At 30.6% G+C, this 19851-nt stretch overlaps 2 protein-coding genes across 4 annotated transcripts; both read right to left on the bottom strand.

The window, feature by feature from the left end:
• Positions 1 to 8066: 8066 nt before the first annotated feature.
• Positions 8067 to 11842, bottom strand: LOC123221907 (protein FAR1-RELATED SEQUENCE 5-like). 2 transcript variants are annotated; one of them, XM_044644883.1, is made up of 3 exons: positions 11689 to 11842; positions 9644 to 10205; positions 8067 to 8589 (listed from the first exon to the last, which is right to left on the bottom strand). In XM_044644883.1, the coding sequence occupies exons 2-3, from the start codon at positions 10193 to 10195 to the stop codon at positions 8377 to 8379; spliced, it is 765 nt and encodes a 254-aa protein (XP_044500818.1). In that variant the 5' UTR covers positions 10196 to 10205; positions 11689 to 11842; the 3' UTR covers positions 8067 to 8376. The 2 variants fall into 2 exon arrangements, with proteins under 2 accessions (XP_044500818.1, XP_044500816.1); XM_044644881.1 differs by having other exon boundaries at positions 9644 to 10243; positions 11689 to 11808.
• Positions 11843 to 12947: 1105 nt separating this feature from the next.
• On the bottom strand, positions 12948 to 15996 carry LOC123220170 (protein FAR1-RELATED SEQUENCE 5-like). 2 transcript variants are annotated; one of them, XM_044642207.1, is made up of 3 exons: positions 15713 to 15996; positions 14787 to 15333; positions 12948 to 13418 (listed from the first exon to the last, which is right to left on the bottom strand). In XM_044642207.1, exons 2-3 carry the CDS (start codon positions 15324 to 15326, stop codon positions 13215 to 13217), a joined length of 744 nt encoding a protein of 247 aa, XP_044498142.1. In that variant the 5' UTR covers positions 15327 to 15333; positions 15713 to 15996; the 3' UTR covers positions 12948 to 13214. The 2 variants fall into 2 exon arrangements, with proteins under 2 accessions (XP_044498142.1, XP_044498143.1); XM_044642208.1 differs by having other exon boundaries at positions 14787 to 15160.
• Positions 15997 to 19851: the final 3855 nt, after the last annotated feature.

Genomic DNA, 19851 nt, shown 5'->3' with positions numbered 1-19851 from the left:
AAAATATTAAAAAATATAATGATACATAAATAACAATTGTGTTACCTATTTTGCAACCGTAAGTTATAATAAATGAAAACAAGATTATTTACACATTGATGCTCTAATATATTTCTCCTCTTAATATGTATGCGTTCAAAAACACTCCAATTATGCTCATAGCCTGAAGATGTTGAAGTTTGACTGAAAATTTTAATTGCAGGTTTCTGTAAATTAGGATTATTGTATTCATATGTTCTCTACCATTCATTTGATACAAAATAACATGTAAATAATTATGTAATAGAATTTTATAAATTAGAAAAAGAATTGAGACATAAAAAATGTTTAAATTCATACCAGGTTGCTTGGTTTTGCACATTTCAATAGCAAGCTGATGTGAGAAACTCCCCTCACAATCGCGAAACATTCGACTCTCTTCCACTAATTTTGTCTTACTAATATTAAACATACATATTTTACTCTCAACAACATCTATAAAACCCTACAATACCTCTGGCTCTGTGCAGAAAGATTCGTGATCATATTGAAAGACATGATTCAAGTAATATGCAGTTGCATGAGTACCTCGACGCAATGTCTTATCTCACCTCAACTTGATTATTTGAGTATAAGACTTATATAATTTCTTTTTATTCTTGAACAATTTTTTTATCCTTAACCTAGTTCTATACATTCTATCATAGACATATTTTAATGAAGGTCTCTCATTTGAGTCTACAATATGAAACAAACGCATCAGAGGACCCATAACTTTTACAATTATACTCATTTCATTCCAAAAATCATTATTCAGAATTATGGGCACAACCTCTTTGCCTTGATTACTCTTTACATATTTGGAATCAATAAAAAATCTATCAGTGACCATCGCTTGTAACTCATGCTTATGCTCAAAAAGACTTTGTAATACGATAAAAGTCATAGCAAACTGGGTTACACCAGATAGTATAATTTCTCTTTATCATTCTCTTTTCCTCAATCAAGCTATTAATAATGTATGATTATAAATAAACTTTGTCACAAAAGATGTTCTAATCTATTTCTCCTCTTAGTATGTATAATAAATACTCATAATAAAAATATAATGATGCATAAATAACAATTGTGTTACCTATTTTGCAACCATAAGTTATAATAAATGAAAACAAGATCATTTACACGTTGATGCTCTAATCTATTTCTTCTCTTAGTATGTATGCGTTCAAAAACACTCCAATTATGCTCACAGCTTGAAGATGTTGAAGTTTGACTGAAAATTTTAATTGCAAGCTTCTGTAAATTAGGAGTACTGTATCGATATGTTCTCCACCATTCATCTGATATAAAATAACATGTAAATAATTATGTAATAAAATTTTATAAATTAGAAAAAGAATTGAGACATAAAAAACATATAAATTTATACCAGGTCGCGTGGTTTTCCATGTTTCAATAGCAAGCTGACGTGAGAAACTTCACTCACAATCGTGAAACATTCGACTCTCTTCCACTAACTTTGTCTTACTAACATTAAACATACATGTTTTACTCTCAACAACATCTAGGAAACCCTGCAATACCTCTGATTTTGTGCAAAAAGATTCGTGATCATACTAAAAGGCAGGATTCAAGAAATATGCAGCTGCATGAATACCTCAACGCAATGTCTTATCCCACCTCAACTTAATTATTTGAGTATAAGACTTGTATAATTTTTTTTATTCTTAAACAACTTCTTTATCCCCAACCTAACTCTATACATTCCATTATAGATATATCCTAATGAAGGGCTCTCATCTGAGTCTACAATGCGAAGCAAACGCATCAGAGGACCCATAACTTTTACAATTATACTCATTTCATTCCAAAAATCATTATTCAGAATTATAGTCACAACCTCTTTACCTTGATTACTCTTTGCATATCTGGAATCAATAAAAAATCTATTAATGATCATTGCTTGTAAGTCATGCTTATGCTCAAAAACGCTTTGTAATGCAATGAAAGTCGTAGCAAACCGAGTTACACCAGACCGTATAATTTCTCTTCATTCTTCTCTTTTCCTCAACCAAACTATTAATAATGTATGATTATGAATAAACTTTGTTACATGAGATGGACATTTGAAAATTCTAACAATGTGATCCATTTCACCAATATCTTTCAAAATCAAATTAATATAGTGTGTTGTACAAAGTGACCAAATAATATTTTCATATTTTTCACACAATAATCCTCCGGCTGTTTTATAATTAACTCTATTATCAGTCACACAATGGGCAATGCTCTTAGGCCTAACTCATAATACTATTTTCTCAAATAATCGAAATAATGTGTATGCCCCATTTACAACATCAGATGCATCCACTGATTTGATAAAACAAATCCCTTTTGGATAATATACTAGAAAATTTATCAACGACCTACTAGAAATGTCTGTCCAACCATTAGCTATTAGTGTACAACCAACATCTTCCCAATTTTTTCTGTAACTATCAATAAGTAATTGCACTTCCTTTTTTGAATCGTTTAACAAATTCACTCATGCTTCATAATATGTCGGTTGCTTATATCTAGGCCCAATTGCAGTTATAGTATCTAACATAAGTTAGAAATAAATAGAATTTAATGCATTAAGAGAGATATAAGTATCATATAAGAACCTCACAACAACCATATCGGTTCTCTATTTGGCTTTTTTTCTAGCCAAAACACTCATTATTGAAGGTTGAGCCCCACTAGTAGTTTTTAGAGCAAAAAAATCACCAACCCTAATCGGTTTTTTTCTTTTTGAATTATTTGTAAGTCTAATTTATTTTCTAGAAGATTTAGTATCAGTATTGCCTTTAGGCATGTTCATAGGAGGAGACAACCTTTTAAATTCTTCAACTGCAATATCACCCTCAAATGAAGATATAATTGCACTAGCACCAAAAGAAATTGCATGCGTACGAAATTCTTGTCTTTCTTTATTTTTCACTGTAATCACATCTAATGCATTCACCATTTGATATCTAACATCACGAGAAACATTAGTGCATAGACCAACATCTCCTTTTTTCCTAGCCAAATGTTGTTTCATTCTATATATACTACCTTTTCTAGTTGTCTTACCATAATATAAACAATTCAACATTTTTTTTTCATTCTCATTTACACTCTCAGAAACATGTGCCCAAACATTATCACATTTCACTCGACATGATGTCGAAGAAATCCCATATCCAAATGATGACATATTTTCATTTTACCTATCTGTTGCATATAAAAATAACAATAAAATCAAAATACTAATATATATATATATATATATCATTAAATATATACTAAGCGTTAAAAATAAAAACTTTTATAATTTTAACATACATAAAAATTGTCATACATTGATTTATTATATATAAATAGAGTATTATAGAAATTTGATAGTCAACTTTCAAATTCTTGGAAACTAATCACATTACGAATGAAATACATTCAGTTTCAGACATCTAATACAGATACATAATAAAATTACAAATTATCAATAAGTCAATTAAAAATTAATAATAACATATTAAATTGACAAAAACAATAAGTTAATTACAAATTAACAATAACAAATTGACCTATTATTAAACACAAAAAATCATAACACAAATTGACAAGCACCAAAGCCATAACACAAATTGACAAGCACCAAAAGCTAAAACCTGTTAATTTAAAATTTAAAATATCACAATGTTAATTTAGTGTACACTATTTGACCACATTATTAGAAGAAAAAATTTTGAAAAACACTATACAATATGCTTTAGAGTTGAAACAAATAGTATATAAAACAAACCTTTTAATTTCAACAAACCTTTTATAAAACACAAACAGACTTAATTTAAATACTGTTTGAACTTCAAAACAATATATAAAGTTTATAAAATTGTGCTTACATAATTATAAACAGTGTTGTTGGCTAAGTCATCAATAGTAATTTAAGTAAATTATGTAATATAATTTTTTTGGTACACTTTTAAATAGTATTGCTCGCTGATCCTTGCAAATAGTAATAATCAGGCTTAATATTATAAACTATATATTATATATAGTTTGAAGTTTAAACAAATAGTAATAATCACAGCAAACGCAAGGAACTTTGAAGTTCAAAGTTTGAACTTCAAACAAATTTCCAAATATAAACAAACAGTTCACAATGCCTTACAAAAGACCAGTTTGCAGTCATTGTTGTTTATGTATAATCGCTGGTCATAGTAGCAACAAGAACTTGTCGTTGTCAGCAGCTGTTAGAGCCTGGGAAGTTGTCGTGAAAGGTTCTAAATATAGCCCTAGATACTCTTATCTTGTGAGCCTGTGATTGAATCCAACACCCTTGGACGTCGTCGTCGGCAGACGTTTAAACTGTCATCGGAAAGAGCTGAATCACCGGAGAGAAGTTGGACGATGTCGCCGCCTGTAGGAACTATACTTCTGCTGCGTGCACAACAAGGAAGAAGAAAGTAGAAACGAAAACAAATTTTATTTTATATGCAAAACCTTGAATCGAAAATAGTCTAAACTGGGTTGGATTGTGGTTCAGGTCCGAACCAACGGTTCGATTGCGGTCCAACTCAATTCTAAAGTTAAAACGGTTCCTTCTTCTATAGTACTCGTCTACAATTTTGGTTCACAGTCCAACCAGTTCGATTGGCCAGTTAGGTCTGATTTTGCATTCCTTGGTATTATTATCTGATCAGTGTTAGTTCGTAATTGAATTAAAATCATTTAATCACATGACGTCACATAATCCATTGTATCTAAATTGATATCATCTTTAAGTTTACATAATTTTACTGATTGTTTCAGGTTTTGATAATCTTAGGTTATAATTTTTTCTAAAAACAATTACAATTAGTAAGGTCACTTAGGAGATATAATTATATGATTGCTTTATGTTAGATTTGATCTAAATTAAATCCAATCAACACTTGATTTGAGATTGACTCAAGGATAAAAGAGTTAGTTTAAGATCAATTAAAATGCAAAAGATTTAGTTTAAAATTAATAAATTAATACTTAAATTCAATTTGATTAACTTTAAATTCAATTCAAACATATTCAAACTCAAATGTTTAGATTTGTTTAAACTTAACTTATTTATAAAAATAGTCAAATCTTGGGATCAAATCCTTGATTTTGCCCTCCTATGTATTTACCCTAGGGATTAGTCATGGGCATGGTTCATAAACTGGTGGTTTCGGTTTGGAACCACCGGTTCATGATTCAAAAAAATAAGAACTTTGAATTGAAAACATTATAGGACAATTTGTGATCGATTCAGAATCGACAATTTCGATTCATGGCTTCGATTCAAAATTAATATTGAACTGTCAATTTTAATACATAGCCCAATTTATTTTTTTAATTAATAATTATAATAATTAAAAATAAAGAAATAAAAAAGGCTTGGACTTAATTTTTCAATTAAGCTTCCTACGTATCCTCTTGGGGTTTAGAAGAATTAAAGCGTATGCAATTCTCTTACTTTCCTGTATCTGATAGCCGATGGTACCCCCTTATCTTATCATTCACGTCCACTATCTTGACTACTGACTCTCGTCATCGAACTATCCGTAGTTAAATCAAGAGGTTCTTCATTGAAGTCCACTGTCATATCTTGTTGGCGTAATTCGACTCTTGTCCAATAGTCTACACATACTTGAGCTTTAATAGATTCGAGAGCTAAACTTGATTGTCTTTCGTCCAATATATTACTCCCTTGATTAAAAGTTGTTTTATTGCGATAGTTGATACTGGTGCTGCTAGGACTTGTTTAGCAATAGTTGCTAATGTTGGAAAAGTTGATGCATGTCGACTCCACCATTCTAAAACTAGAAAGTCTTTACTAATATTATTGTCACCAAACTCAAAAGTAGTGGTTAAATAAATATCAAGCTCCGAGGTGGAGTCTGATGTTTCTCTTGGTTTTTTGCCCTTTTGCATCATAATACGATCACCATAACTAATATTTTGGGTTGATGATGGGGCAATAGGTGGTAGAAAGAAAAAAAAAACCATCTTGGTTACCATAAACTAATGAATATTCAACATAAGTTTCTTTAATTAAATTCATAATAGTAGTTATAGTTAATAAAATATTAACTTCACAATCTAATTGCTTGCATTCATAATATAATGTTAAATAATTTGCAATACCATCTAATTTAAACATATGATTAAAAAAAAGTAACAAGATAAATTTCTGGAATTTCTTTATAGTAAGTTAACAATTTTGTTTTCATTAAAAAAATAGTTTCTTTTAAAATAACATCTTTTTCGGCTTCTTGTAAAGTCTCAATAATATTAAGGGCTTCATTTAAAAACAAATAAGAAGTAAGAAAATAAACCTCACTTAAAGTATAAGTTGCATTATTAAAATTTCTTAGTACATTTAAAATTGTCTTACAAACATCCCAATATTGGGAATATAATGTAATTTGTGACACATTTTGTGAAATAAATGTACACAATAATTCCTTATAATCAAAAGACTCATTAAGTAATTCATATATTAAATTCCAACGAGTCGACACATTTTTAAGAAATCTTTCTGACTTTCTATTATGTAGTTTATAAAATTTACCTCATTCTTTCATAGTTTGCGGATGTGTCCATAAAAATGAAATTATTGTTTTTATTGGACTAATATAATTATTAAGACATTTTAAACTATCTTGTACACATAAATTTTATACATGACATGCACATCTAATATGAAAAAATCTACCACCTAAATTGGACTTGCAAATTTTTATTAAATCAGTAATTGAAGTTGTATTTGCAGCCACATTATCAAATGAAATTTTAAAAACTAATATATATTATTCTAATATTCTTTTAATTACTTTATAAATATTATCTGTTGTATGTCGGTCATTAAACACCATAAATGCTAAAATTCTTTTGGGGGGGGGGGGGGGGGTTGAAACGGATTTTTGAACCCGTACAAAATTTCTAAAATATGCAGGGGACCAACGGTCCCCTGCATTTATTTTGTAGGGAACAAATGGTCCCCTGTAAATGCAAGAAACCGTTGTTGCCCCTTTTTAAAATTTTAAAAATAAAAAAATTCAAAAAAATTTAAAAGTTTCGATTCATAAGATTTGAACCGTCAGTTCATAAACTGGATATAAACCAACGGTTCTACGATTCAAAACTAAATAAACCAAAATCAAACCTTTAGAATCCGGTTTAGGCTGGTTTCGATTTTATCGATTCCAATTTTGGTTTTATCTGAACTAATTTTGATCTGATTCATGGGCCAAACCAGCCGATGACCAGGTCTACCAAGGATGCATTTGGTCATAGATTACTTAATCAATTAATTAGTACAAATTATTATTAAATTTGATAAAAATTAGGGCTGGATTCGACCCGAGCCGAGCTTGGGCTCGGCTCGCTTTATTTAGGGATGGCTCAAGTTCGGCTCGAGCTCGATTCGAGCTGAACTCGACTCGGCTCGAGTTCGGCTCATTTTTCATATCAAAACGACATCGTTTTGTGTATATATATGGATCAAAACGACGTCGTTTTGTATAAAAAATTTTTAAAAAAATCTGCCCTGCCAAGCCGAGCCAGCTCGAGCTCGATCGAGCCGAACAGAACCCGACTCGTTTCGGCTCGAACTGACTCGGCTCGAATCCAACCCTAATAAAAATTAATATATAAAAATAATTATCATATTTAGTTAAAACATATTATTTTATTTAAATATTCTCAAATATAATTATTCTAAAATATTTTCATGTTATTTATTATATTAATCAAAATTATTTTTTATTAAAAAATTAATAAAGATATAATTATAATAAAATCAAAATTATATTGATAATCTTTTAATCTCACCTTACTTTTATTGATAATAAAAAATTATCAGAATATTTTATTACTTACACCAAATAAAGTATCATAAATAATAAAAGAAAGATTACCTAAGTAATCTTTTTACCGCTTTAACCAAACACAACCTTTAAGGGACTAAACTCTCAAAGATTCTCTTGAAAGCTTTTTGACCAAAACATTAGGCAATGACAGAACTGAAAATCCTTGAGAAAAGATTGTAAGCATTCAAAAAATAGATTTAATGAGAATTATAATTTGCGAGTAGTACAAAATCTGCAATTCAATAATCATCTAAGCAAAGCATAGCCTTGTTTGAACTCTAGCCAGTGATCATCCAAGGTAAACATGATCCCATTTAGGAATCTTGAATTTTATTCATCTGAAATGATTACTTGAGCATGGACCAAAGGTGAATTTCAGGAGTTAAGAATCCGGCACCTGAGAGTGATAAGTCAGACCATACTGCCAGTCTTGGGGAAACAAGGAATGCAAGAGGCTGAAGATATGGTACAAGATGTGCCAACTCTAATCGCTTTCTGAGTCCTCGGACATTTCCTCGATTTCCCTGATGCTCTGCACTACATCAGCAACTTTGTTTGATATATGCTCTGTGTGATTCTCTAAATCTTTCAGAATCATATTTAATTGCTCTTCGTATGCAGCACATCGTCGTTTACATTTTTGTCTCTCGTTGTACAACTCAAGTGATAGTTCCCGGATTCTCTTATCCTTGTCATCCTAACAAAATTTTAGATTTGGGGTGAATTCTTCGGTCATTACAGTAATTCAACACAATCATTAAAAGAATGATGAAAATGAAATGTGTAAAAGTTCAGATACCAATCAAGCAATGTCAATAAATCAAGAAAATGCTATTATGTTCATAGAACCATAATGTCAACTTCCAGGAAAAAAATGTGGTACAAGCAAATCACCTCACTGAAAACTATAAATTCTTTATACCATAAATCATACAAAAAACCATAAGCATTGTATTTTTTTTTTTAAATATAAATTTCTTTAGAGGAACTTACCAAAAAAAATGTATACATGAAGTATAGAAAAACTTAGAGCCAAGAAACTGTCCTATATAAACAGTAATATGCTAACCTTGCTCCAAGATGAACAACAAACTATATAAATCAACCCTATAGCCCCTCCCCATTTTTTTCTTTCCTTTTTAGAAATAAGAAATTATGAAAAATGTCTCAACACAGTAGTCCTTTGTAGAGTCAGGTGAATGAAGAAAAAGAAGATTCCCAATGAGCCTTAAGGCAAGCTTTATCCCACAATTCCATGTTTTTTTATTCTCTTCTCACCAAAACAAAAATTATTATTATTGTTTTCCAGCTGAATCACCCAATGAATAGTTGTAACAATATATCTCCAAAGTTTGCTTTCTTGCATCTAGCAGAGGTGTCGGCATAGAAGCTAAGATTTTATGGACACTCTGGGTTTAAATGTTATACCAGCATGGATTTCAGCAAGTTTATATAAGAACTAACCTAATCCTTTGCACTAATAGAGTTATGCTGGATTTTAATAAAATAGCACAATCACTAGATCAACTTTAAAAGCACACTGAAACAAATTGCATCTTTTAGAATTGGATTCTCTACAAACATCCTAAACATTTCAGTTTTAGTTATAGCAAAAATGAAACTTTGCAATTCCAATGACTTCAATAAGATCACAGTTCTTTCACATTCAAAAACATGAATTATCTCAACTGCAATAATATCATAAGAATTTGGTCACACATAAGAATCATTAAAATCATTCACAAACATACCTCACTAACTAAGAGTTTCCCCGATCCACGCCGTGGAACTTTACTGGGACTCATTAGTTTATGATTGTGCTCTTCAACAAATTTGGTTATAACCCATTTTACTCCATCTCTTAAAGCTAGCCTTACCATTGCTTGACAGCCCTCTCGGGTGATAGGTGGTGGGGGAAGAACTCTGTCTTTTCTGTACACATACTTTTTTGCACGAAAACCCTCTTTTGAGCAAACAAAATCTTGACCAATAACCTGATTGTTTACTCGTGATCGTCGATTATGGTGTATACGTATGGTAAAACCAGTGTGCCTGCCATAGGCAGCGTAGAATTCTTTAGCTTCATCCCTTGAGTTGAATTCCATGCCTGTATAGGGCTTTAATGTTTCACTAATTACAGAGAGATGTTCATCAGGCTGTTCTGTTATCTTCTTATCCTCTGCCACAAAAATTTCAAAATTCTTTGAAAAATCATCTTCCATTATTCCATCATCAAAGCTTTCGGCTTGCACATCAAGCTCACTCTCATCTGAATCAAATCCAAAACTAGTTTGGTTATCCATTATGCTCCAACTGCACAAATGACAAGTCATTCTTCATGAATCATCATCCTGACACCAAAAAAATTAGGAAAGGGGAGAAGAATCCAACTGAGGGAATAATAATGTAAGTATAAAGTTCTTGATTTTTCTTTTTATTTTTTTTGAAAATTTTGTAAGACTGCATTTATTATTGCTTCACTATCTATGCTCCATTATATACCTGCAATTCTGGCATAGAAGGACATTAAGGCATAAGGCTGGAGATTAGACAAGGGCAGTACTTTATTGATGTTTTCACTTCAAATTTTATCCAAACATTATACATTGATGAAAACTACACCTAGGAAGAAATTATATATTTATTGAACAAAAATAAAAGAATAATGAATAGTAAAATAAATAAAAACCAGGAACATTCTTCGAATTTCCAGTTGATGGGAATTACAAAATTCAGGAAACTGAGACCAGATTTAGAAAATGGACAGTAGGAATTGACTCTGATAACACTAACATCATAGCAACTCTTATAAAGATGAGACAGTAAAATGGGAATAAGGGCAAGTTTTGAAGTAACCACCAATCCATAAGGTGTTTTTTTGCCATTTTCACACAATGCAAACATAATAAATAACAACACACCCAAGTACGAAGAAAGCCAAACAGTTTCTTATCTTCAATAATTTCATTAACTTTGATATAGTTTCTCATAAAAGTTCCATATGCAAGTACTTGTTTAGAGCAATCAAAACCACACTCATAAAATATCAATGATGTGGGCACTAGCTAGATCAATTAGTAGACTCTCTTGGGATTGTGCATGAGGTTTTGGTGTCAAATCTTGCTAACACCTAGGGCTGGATTCAATTTGGGCCAAGCTTGAACAAGACCAGCTCAAGACAACCTGAATTCAAAAGAGCCAGCTCGAAATTGACGACCTGAGGCTCAAAAACAAATTAACTCTGGATTTAATCCAAACCAACTCAAACTTGAATATTCAGATCAGCCCTTTCGCAATGCAACCAACGACTCCTTCACAAAAAATGGCGGGGCAACATCATTGTCAATCAGTTTCCACGATATTTTTGTAATATTCCGACTCTATCAAATGCTTTTTCTACAATCCCAGGCTTAATTGAGCCAATGCCTAATCATCTTTTCACATCCCTACAGCAAGCTTCATTAATCAAGAATCAAACTCTTCTAACTTACATGTTTAACACACAACACAATTAATTTTGCCCCCAAAAAAATCCACCTTGACTAAGGCATACTTGGGTATCAACTCACTAACGCTACCCGGCCAGTAACTTACTTGATCAAGTTACCGGAATAGTAAGGTAGCCGATCCAACACCATAAATTTTCGAAGACTCAAATCATTAAAAGTTGATAATCAATCGGCGTACAGCTTCATTAAGAGTATTCTAAGAAATTTATCTCAGGTTTTAGATAATTATCGGCACTGTAACGCTACCAATTGCTTAGAGTGACAGAGAGGAAATTCGATCAGCTTACCTCGGAAAAGACGGGGCGGGAAGAAACCCTAGGATCAGGCGATGACTGATCTCCACAAAGTTTGTTTGTTTGAATTGATTTTGTTTTTGTTGGTGGGATCCAACGGCCCAGGATGTTCGAGATTGTAATTCACTTAACCCCTCATTATAGTTTGACAAAACATTCCCTTAACTTTTCGAATTCTCAAAAATAACCCTGAAGATGAAAAGTACACCTAGATAAGTTTTGTTTAAGTGGGTTTTTTCTTTTTATACTTTAAAATATGATTATTTTTTAAAACAATTATTCAAAGAGGGAAAATTGTTATATTAAATTTTCGATAAAATTATATGCACAAATTTGAGTATAAACGATGACATATTATTGTACAATTGAGTGATTTTGAATGAAAAATAAAACAAACACTCAATCACATAGTAACATGTTATTATTTATGCTAAAATTTGTGGACATTATTTATGCACGTTGTGCTAATCTTATATTTTTTTAAAAGATTGAATTTTGAAAATAAAATGACATTTACATCCTTAATATTATAACATACTAGTGCCGGATGTAATTTGTTTAGGTAAAAATGTTAGAGTTGGATTTAATTTGAACTACTAAAGTTTGAATTTGAACTCAAAACAAGCTAGTTAAATTCGAATCGGTTTCAACATTCAAGTTTAAACTACTCAAATTAAATTTACAATAAAATTGTTTTCAAATGAGTTTGAATTATAATTCATCAATCACAAATAACTTAAATTCAGTTCGAATATAAAACAATCAGTGTAAATTCAAACTTAGTTTGCTCAAACTAATAAACAGTAACACTGGCAAGTGGAATTATTAAAGAAGAAAAATATTTATCAGATAAACAGAAAAAGAATCATAAACAAAATTTGCTTCAATTGGTGCCGATCTTAGGCTAAGCTCAAACTCAATTATAGAATCCTTCTTTAGTTTGAGCTTAGCTCATTCAAGCCAAACACCAAATGAAACCAAACTGACTCAGTTCAAATCCAATAGTTTTGCATAGGATAGATATTCCCTTGTTCTACCCAAAACTTTCTTTCATTTTGTTGGCAAAAATATGTAACACATTTTTCTAAATCTAACACACATAATAAATTGCTAGTGCTATTGATATTTATTTGAAAAACTGAATAGGAATTCTGGATTTTATTATAATTTATATATTTATTTTTCACTTTTATAGAAGTGTTTAGCTTCAAAACACTTCAAAATGTTACCAGCATTTCCAAAAACAGTACCTGTTGAACATGCAAGACCCTTCTTCTGTTTCAAAATACTAACATCACAAACATTTGCATCAAAAGCAAGATGGGTTCTGTTAAGTATACAAGTCAAATGGCATTTTATACTGGCAAGGAAAATTCTATGATACTGGATGGTACAAGTATTGCATATTATTTGAACCATTAGAACACAACAAGCTGTTATTGAGTTGGTATGAAACTGTACCAATATCATAGGATGACTATTGAGTCTTGCCGGAAAACATGGTGGAAATGAAGCCAACTCTAGTCAGAGTATGAACTTTCCTGCTCTTCGGATTCAAGTTCTCTCATGTTGCTAGTCACTACGTTAACTTTCAAAGCTAGCTGCTGAGTGTGTTCCTCGATGTATTTTAATACCAGACATAGTTGTTCTTGATAAGCTGCAGATTTCTTTTTCTCGCGGTGCAGCTCTGTAGATAGTTGTCGAATTTGAAGATCCTTCTCGTCCTGCAAACAAAAAATGGGAATGTAAGTGATTGTCGTCAAACTACAAAAGCATAAGTTTTACAGCATATTGTAAATTCAAGGCGCATAAATGAGTACTCAATAGAACCATTGAGTCTGAGCAAAAAGGCACATGAGCAGAGTATGATTCTAGCCATCCAAACTTGTTTTCTAGTAACAAAAAATGGTAAGTCAGCGAGTTTCTATCATTGAAAATGTATATGAGGAGAGAACTATGAGTCACAGACAAGAATAAAAACTTTATAATATGCTTTATTTATGCAACTTATATTTGGTATCTAGTGAGTGTGAGCGTAGCACTACTGAAGAAGAGTCTATCAGTTCTAATCATACTTCGTAGAAAAGAAATGAAATGGGTAGGCATTGATTACACACTTGATATCCCTAGAAAGCTACACAATGCCTTTGTGCAGTTGGTGTCACAATCATGGACTTCACAAGGATATAGGGTGTTTTTCAACAACATACAAAGTCAAAACTGCTTAGAAACGCAAGAAGGTAAGTAAAGCATCTTCTTTTCAAACCTCAAACAAATCTATGTAAACTCAAGATAGACTCATATAAACTCTTCGCCAAAAAAGTCCTAATTTACCTTGTAGTAAATCATATCCAAGCAACTTTTTACTAGCAATTACTGAAACCCTCAAAGCTCACTTTGAAAAATTCACTAGCACTACCCTAGTATACAGGTGTGCTTACGGATATTTTACTGTGTGCCAGTAAAAGGTTATATACGCAAGAGCACCCACTTGCAAAGAAACTATATTAGCTTGGACTGAACTCAGGAAATTCTAAATAACCATGACTTGATATGAATTTAAACCCAAAGCTGAAAATGTCAGTACTTCTTGTTAGTAGTGATCAGTGACTGCTCTTTTATTTCACTCAGTAATTCTTCTAAATGCACCAGTGGATAGAGACAGAAAGGCAGATACATTTGATTCAGTATACAGAGCTGCAGAAGCAGCAATCCCTTGCCTCCAGGAGTTAACCAAGCAGGGCCCGCATGAGTAGCAAACTTGTCTTATCAACTTCAACTCTGACCTGATACCTGATAGTCTAAGAAGTAGCCACTTTGTGGTTTAGGGTTCACTTATTTTGCCATTTGCAAATGAAAATTTTCCAACTTATAGTTACTATAATGGTTATGATAGACATTTAATACAGATGAAGATCAGAAATGTAATCACAATTCAATATTTTCCTTCAGGTCTATTATATCTTCGTAGAGTTTCTACAGGTTTTTCAAAAGAATAAGCATACCCTTGGCTTTCCTTTCAATTATGCCACTATAAAGAAACAATACACACAAAAATATTCTACAGTTAAAAAGAGAATTGTCAACTGTACCTCAGAGAATGCAATTCTATGTGATCGTCTGGGTGGTATTTTGCTTGGATTCAGCTCATGATTATGTTCTTTTACAAAACCATAAATAACCCACTTTCCACCATCCTTTGCAGCGATTCTCAGCATGGCATTGCATCCCTCTCTTGTGGCAGGCCGTGAAGGGAAAACTCTACTCTCTCTATTTGCATATTTTTCAGCACGAAAACCCTCTTTAGAGCAAACATACTCTCGACCAATTATTGAATTATCTTTAAGTGATCGGCGTGTACGATTATTTCGGATTGTAAATCCCATACGCCGTCCATACATCTCATAAAACTCCCTAGCCTCCTCTGCTGATTCAAACTCCATTCTAATACATGGTTCTGGAGGATCTGAAGTCAAAGGAAAACTAGGATCAGATGATTGAATAAAACAGTCATTTCCATCCAAATTTCCTGAAAGGTCATCATCGCCTGTTTCGTGGCCATCAAAAGTTTCTGCTAACCATCGTCTATAACTTCTGTTTGAACTAAATTCTTGGCCAGAGGTGCTCGCCATTGCAAACCTATCACAATAGTATAAAATAAAAATTGAAAGCACTAAATCCTAAATATAATCGCATAACAGAGTGACAAGCCTATAGAAAATGAATCAAAACCACATCTAGAATCAGATAGACAAAACATTTCTTCTAAATGCAAAACGCATAAATTTTGAAGCAAATTGATAACACATAATTGTACGAAAATGTGAACATATAAAGTTTCCTTTTTTGGCTGATTTAGCTTAAACCCTTTTGTAGCTTGCTCTCTAATCAATCAAAGTCCACTTAACAAGGCTCAATTCATTAATTCAAAGAAAATTTCCGACGAAAACAAGAAACCCAACAAACAAAAACATGCTAACAACAAAAAGAATAGATTTAAATGACGGAAATTTCATACCAGAGTTCAAATTCAAGCCAAAATGTGAGGCATTTGGGATGAAGTGATCAAGAAACTGGGATTTTGAAGTGACCAAAACCCTAACTCAAGAATGAAAATTTAAATGCCCAGATAGCATTTTCAACAGGACTCCTGTTTAGCATCCAATCAATGAAAACTTGTGGGGATTTTGTTAATTATGTTTCCGATCGTTTTGGCCATGTTTTGTTTCAGCTTTCAGCTGTGGAGACAGATGAAGACAAAGACAGGAGTGTGACGCTTCAGGGCACTGGCTCTGTTTTTGTTTCTTTGTTGTGGTAACATGTTTATACCGTGAGTTATTAGGCTTGTATTTGTTCAAAACAACCCACAAGTTTAAAACTATACTCCTTCACTCCATACTGTTTCAAAATTTCTCAGACTTCCCTCTTCGCCGTTTTCTAACAAAATCCATTAGCTAGCTTTACTGTATTTCACAACTAAACCTCCGCTCAGATAATCTGTTTTAATATGATTAATAAATTTTAAATTAAAAATAAAATAAAATCTAATTATATGATGATGCATTATCTAATTATTTAATTAAATACTCAGAACTGAATATATAGAACATTGCTCATTATGAAAATACAAGTATTTTTGCATATTTTGTGCATATGTATATATTATGTACCCATTTTATTTAGGTTCCAACATCTACATGTGAAAAATAAGATGTCTTGTAAATTATCATATTGATTGAGTTTCTCTCATATATGAAATTTATGATCCAAGTTTTTTATATACTATACGAATACATGTAAAAAAAATGAAAATATTTTAAAGTTTTCTAGATCTTGGATAAGTTTAAAGTAAATCTTTTCTGCTAATTCATCGGTAATTCAAATGAATATTCTTAATATGTATTGAATTTTCTATTTAGGAATATGTAGATTGATTTGTTTTATTCAATAACGCTAAGTGTATAATTTTATGTATAAACAATGATATATCATCATGTGATTTAATGTTATTTTATTTTTAATTTAAAACTATTTAATTATATAATGATATATAATTATTTATATATAAAATTGTATATATTATTTGTATATATAAGATTACTCTTTTATATTTATCATATCGACGTATCTCTAAGTATTCAAGCTTTTTCCATGTCTAAAAAAAATTCTATGCACTATTTTTTAAGCTTTTTTTTTTTAATCAATAAATATATATTATAGATGCATCTAATAATTAATGAATAAATTTTGAATGATACTATATGTACATATAATGAGTATAAATTTATATATTAATATTGATGTGTCACTATATATTAAATATTATTTTATATTTAATTTAAAATATATCATTATTAATATTTAAATTAATATTTATTATGAGTATATATAATTTTTCGTAACAATAAAATGTAAGGATTAGGTGAGGAAAATCTTATTTGTTAGAAATTGTTCATCAAGTTAATAAATCTTACATATACTAGTTAATAAATCTTACATATACTAGTCGAACAATCCATTGTTATAGTCTCAATATTAATAATTATTGTAAAATAACAAAGAATAAAGCTCCATTCATATTCATATTTTTTTCCTACTATAATTGGTAAACTCTCAACCCTAATATAATTTTTTTTTTAATTTTCTTCCCAATATCCATAAATTATTCAGGGTTATTTTAGGGTTTTTGCTTTTCATTTTGTTTCCTATATAGAATTTAATCTTGTTTGTTTGGTTTAAAAAATATAGAACTTCTAGAACTGAATTTTAGAACTTTGAGAATATTTGATCTATAAAAAAAATGCAATCGAGCTTTCATTAACTACAAATTCAATTATAATTTATCTTGTATACTTATTTACATTAGACACAAGAAATCTCTACAATCAAAATAATCCCATAATAATTTCTAGTGGGTTTAGGGTTAAATCATAGGATATAAGGTTTTCAAGTTTAATTTATGTTCGATTCTATGATGTTCACTTTTATATAATAGTAGTGTTATGTATTCAACTTTTATATACAATTTTATACATAAATAATAACGTATCATCGTGTGAATAGATAATTAAAAATTAAAAATTAAATAACCTCTAATTACATGATAATATATTATTATTTATATACAAAGTTGTGCGTAAAAATTATGTACATAATTTTATTGTTTATTTAACCCTCCATCATGATTATCGTTTTGCCAAAATTATAATTTGCTTGTTTTAATAAAGAGTGAGTTTGTATCATCCTTTAGATGCTAAAGTTTTGGTTTCCCTGACCATACCAATATATATGTAAAAATATTTATGAATAAAACATAATGTAAATAGTGTTTATCATTTGAATATTTAATATTTAAAATTGAATTTACTATAAGATTTCACATCTTCAATAAAATAAAATGAGATGGGATCCTTGCTTTCAAGTAGTTGGAGTATAAACAAGGCATATAGATTGTGAGAAAAATATTTTCACTATATTGTGTGTAGATTTACCTATTCTTTGTGACCAAATTTCATCTTGAGCATTGAATATTATGATTTTTGTTTTTTACAATTTTAATATATTATCATGTATAATTATATTAGGTCAAATGACTATTTCCCACCAAAGATTTTGATAAAATGATGATTCCCATCTATTAAGTTTGAGAAAGTCATTTTCTCACTTATTTATTAAATTTGTTAAAAATTTTATCAACATTTTTACTTAATTATTGAAAAGATTTAAAAAAACCCTCAAGACCCCAAACTAAATAACATTCTAGTTCAAAATTTTATTAATTTTTTTTTACAGCTAATTTATATTAATTTTAATTAAAAATAATTATAAATTACTAGAATAAATATAGGTAGATGCGTTAATGATGTAAAGTCGTATATCTAGAAATAAAATATAATTTTTAAAAATATTAGCAATGTTAATAAAAAACTTTTAAGGTTTTAGATATTTGAAAAAAAGTTTGAGGGTGTTTTAAACATATTAAAAATTTTAATGTACTCCTCAGTAGTTTTAAAACCGATAGTTGTATCCTTGAAGATTTGAATATAATGCAACAAATTATAAGTATAAATGTCATATTACAAATTATTGATATTATAATAATTTTTAAAATAAATATGGTAAATATGATAATTTTTAAAATAAGGTTAAAAAATATGTTATTTTATCAAACCTTATATGAGAAATAGTCATTAGATCATTATATCATTATACCATACTATTAATATTTTTGAGCTTGGATCAGGCGTTAACTTTGTTAAAAGGTTCGTCTGTAGTCAACCGATTTGATTGTTTGGGTATGACCCAAACCGAAATTAACACTAATTCTCAATCGGACCAACTAAATCAATCCCGGTTCTAAAACATGGCATATAATTACCCATTATTTCAACTCTAACCTCCTTTTTTTAAACCATAATTCAAAATAACCATTATTAAAATTTCATATTATTAACAGACGAGTTATATGTATCACAATATAACTTAAATTATCACATTTATTCATTTACTTTTTTGACATTTTCTGTTATTATCTAGATATATTACCAAATCTTATTCAAAAAACATATTTATCTAGTTTATATTTAAACCAAAGATTTAAAAATTGAATCGGATCGATCGGTCAACCCGTAAACTGATACTGTAGTTGAATACTGTTAAAGGCAGAATCGATATAAGGTTGAAATCGGATTTGACCGCGGTTAAACCTTCGGTTCGAACCTAAACCGCGGTCCAAACCGGTCTAGGCGGTTCCACAAAACCCAATCAATTCCACAAAACCCAACTGCAAAACCTCAAATTATCGTGACAGAGGAACAACGACGTGGTAGACGACGAGTATCAAAGATCGAAGGATGATGGTCAGGCGACTGTGGTGGTGGTCGGAGAGGCAACGACAACTGCACAGATGAAGCTGGATGTGGCGTCCAAAAACCGATGATCATCGAGGGAACACAGACTTGCTCTTCTAGCAGCCACGACCGGAAGCAAACACAGAAATCATAGATTGGAAGAGAATGCAGTTGTGCTTTTAGATTTTATATTTGAATTGGGATAGAAGTTGTATTGGTTTTCGCTTATGATTGCTGGAGATTGGTTGAATTCTGTAGGTGTTTGATTTCGACATTTTCAGTTGTGGGAGTTTTGTGGTTGTGTGTT

This window comes from Mangifera indica, chromosome 7 (assembly GCF_011075055.1).
Source record: "Mangifera indica cultivar Alphonso chromosome 7, CATAS_Mindica_2.1, whole genome shotgun sequence".
NCBI classification, from domain to species: Eukaryota; Viridiplantae; Streptophyta; class Magnoliopsida; order Sapindales; family Anacardiaceae; genus Mangifera; species Mangifera indica.
This window is presented reverse-complemented; position numbering and strand designations above follow the sequence as displayed.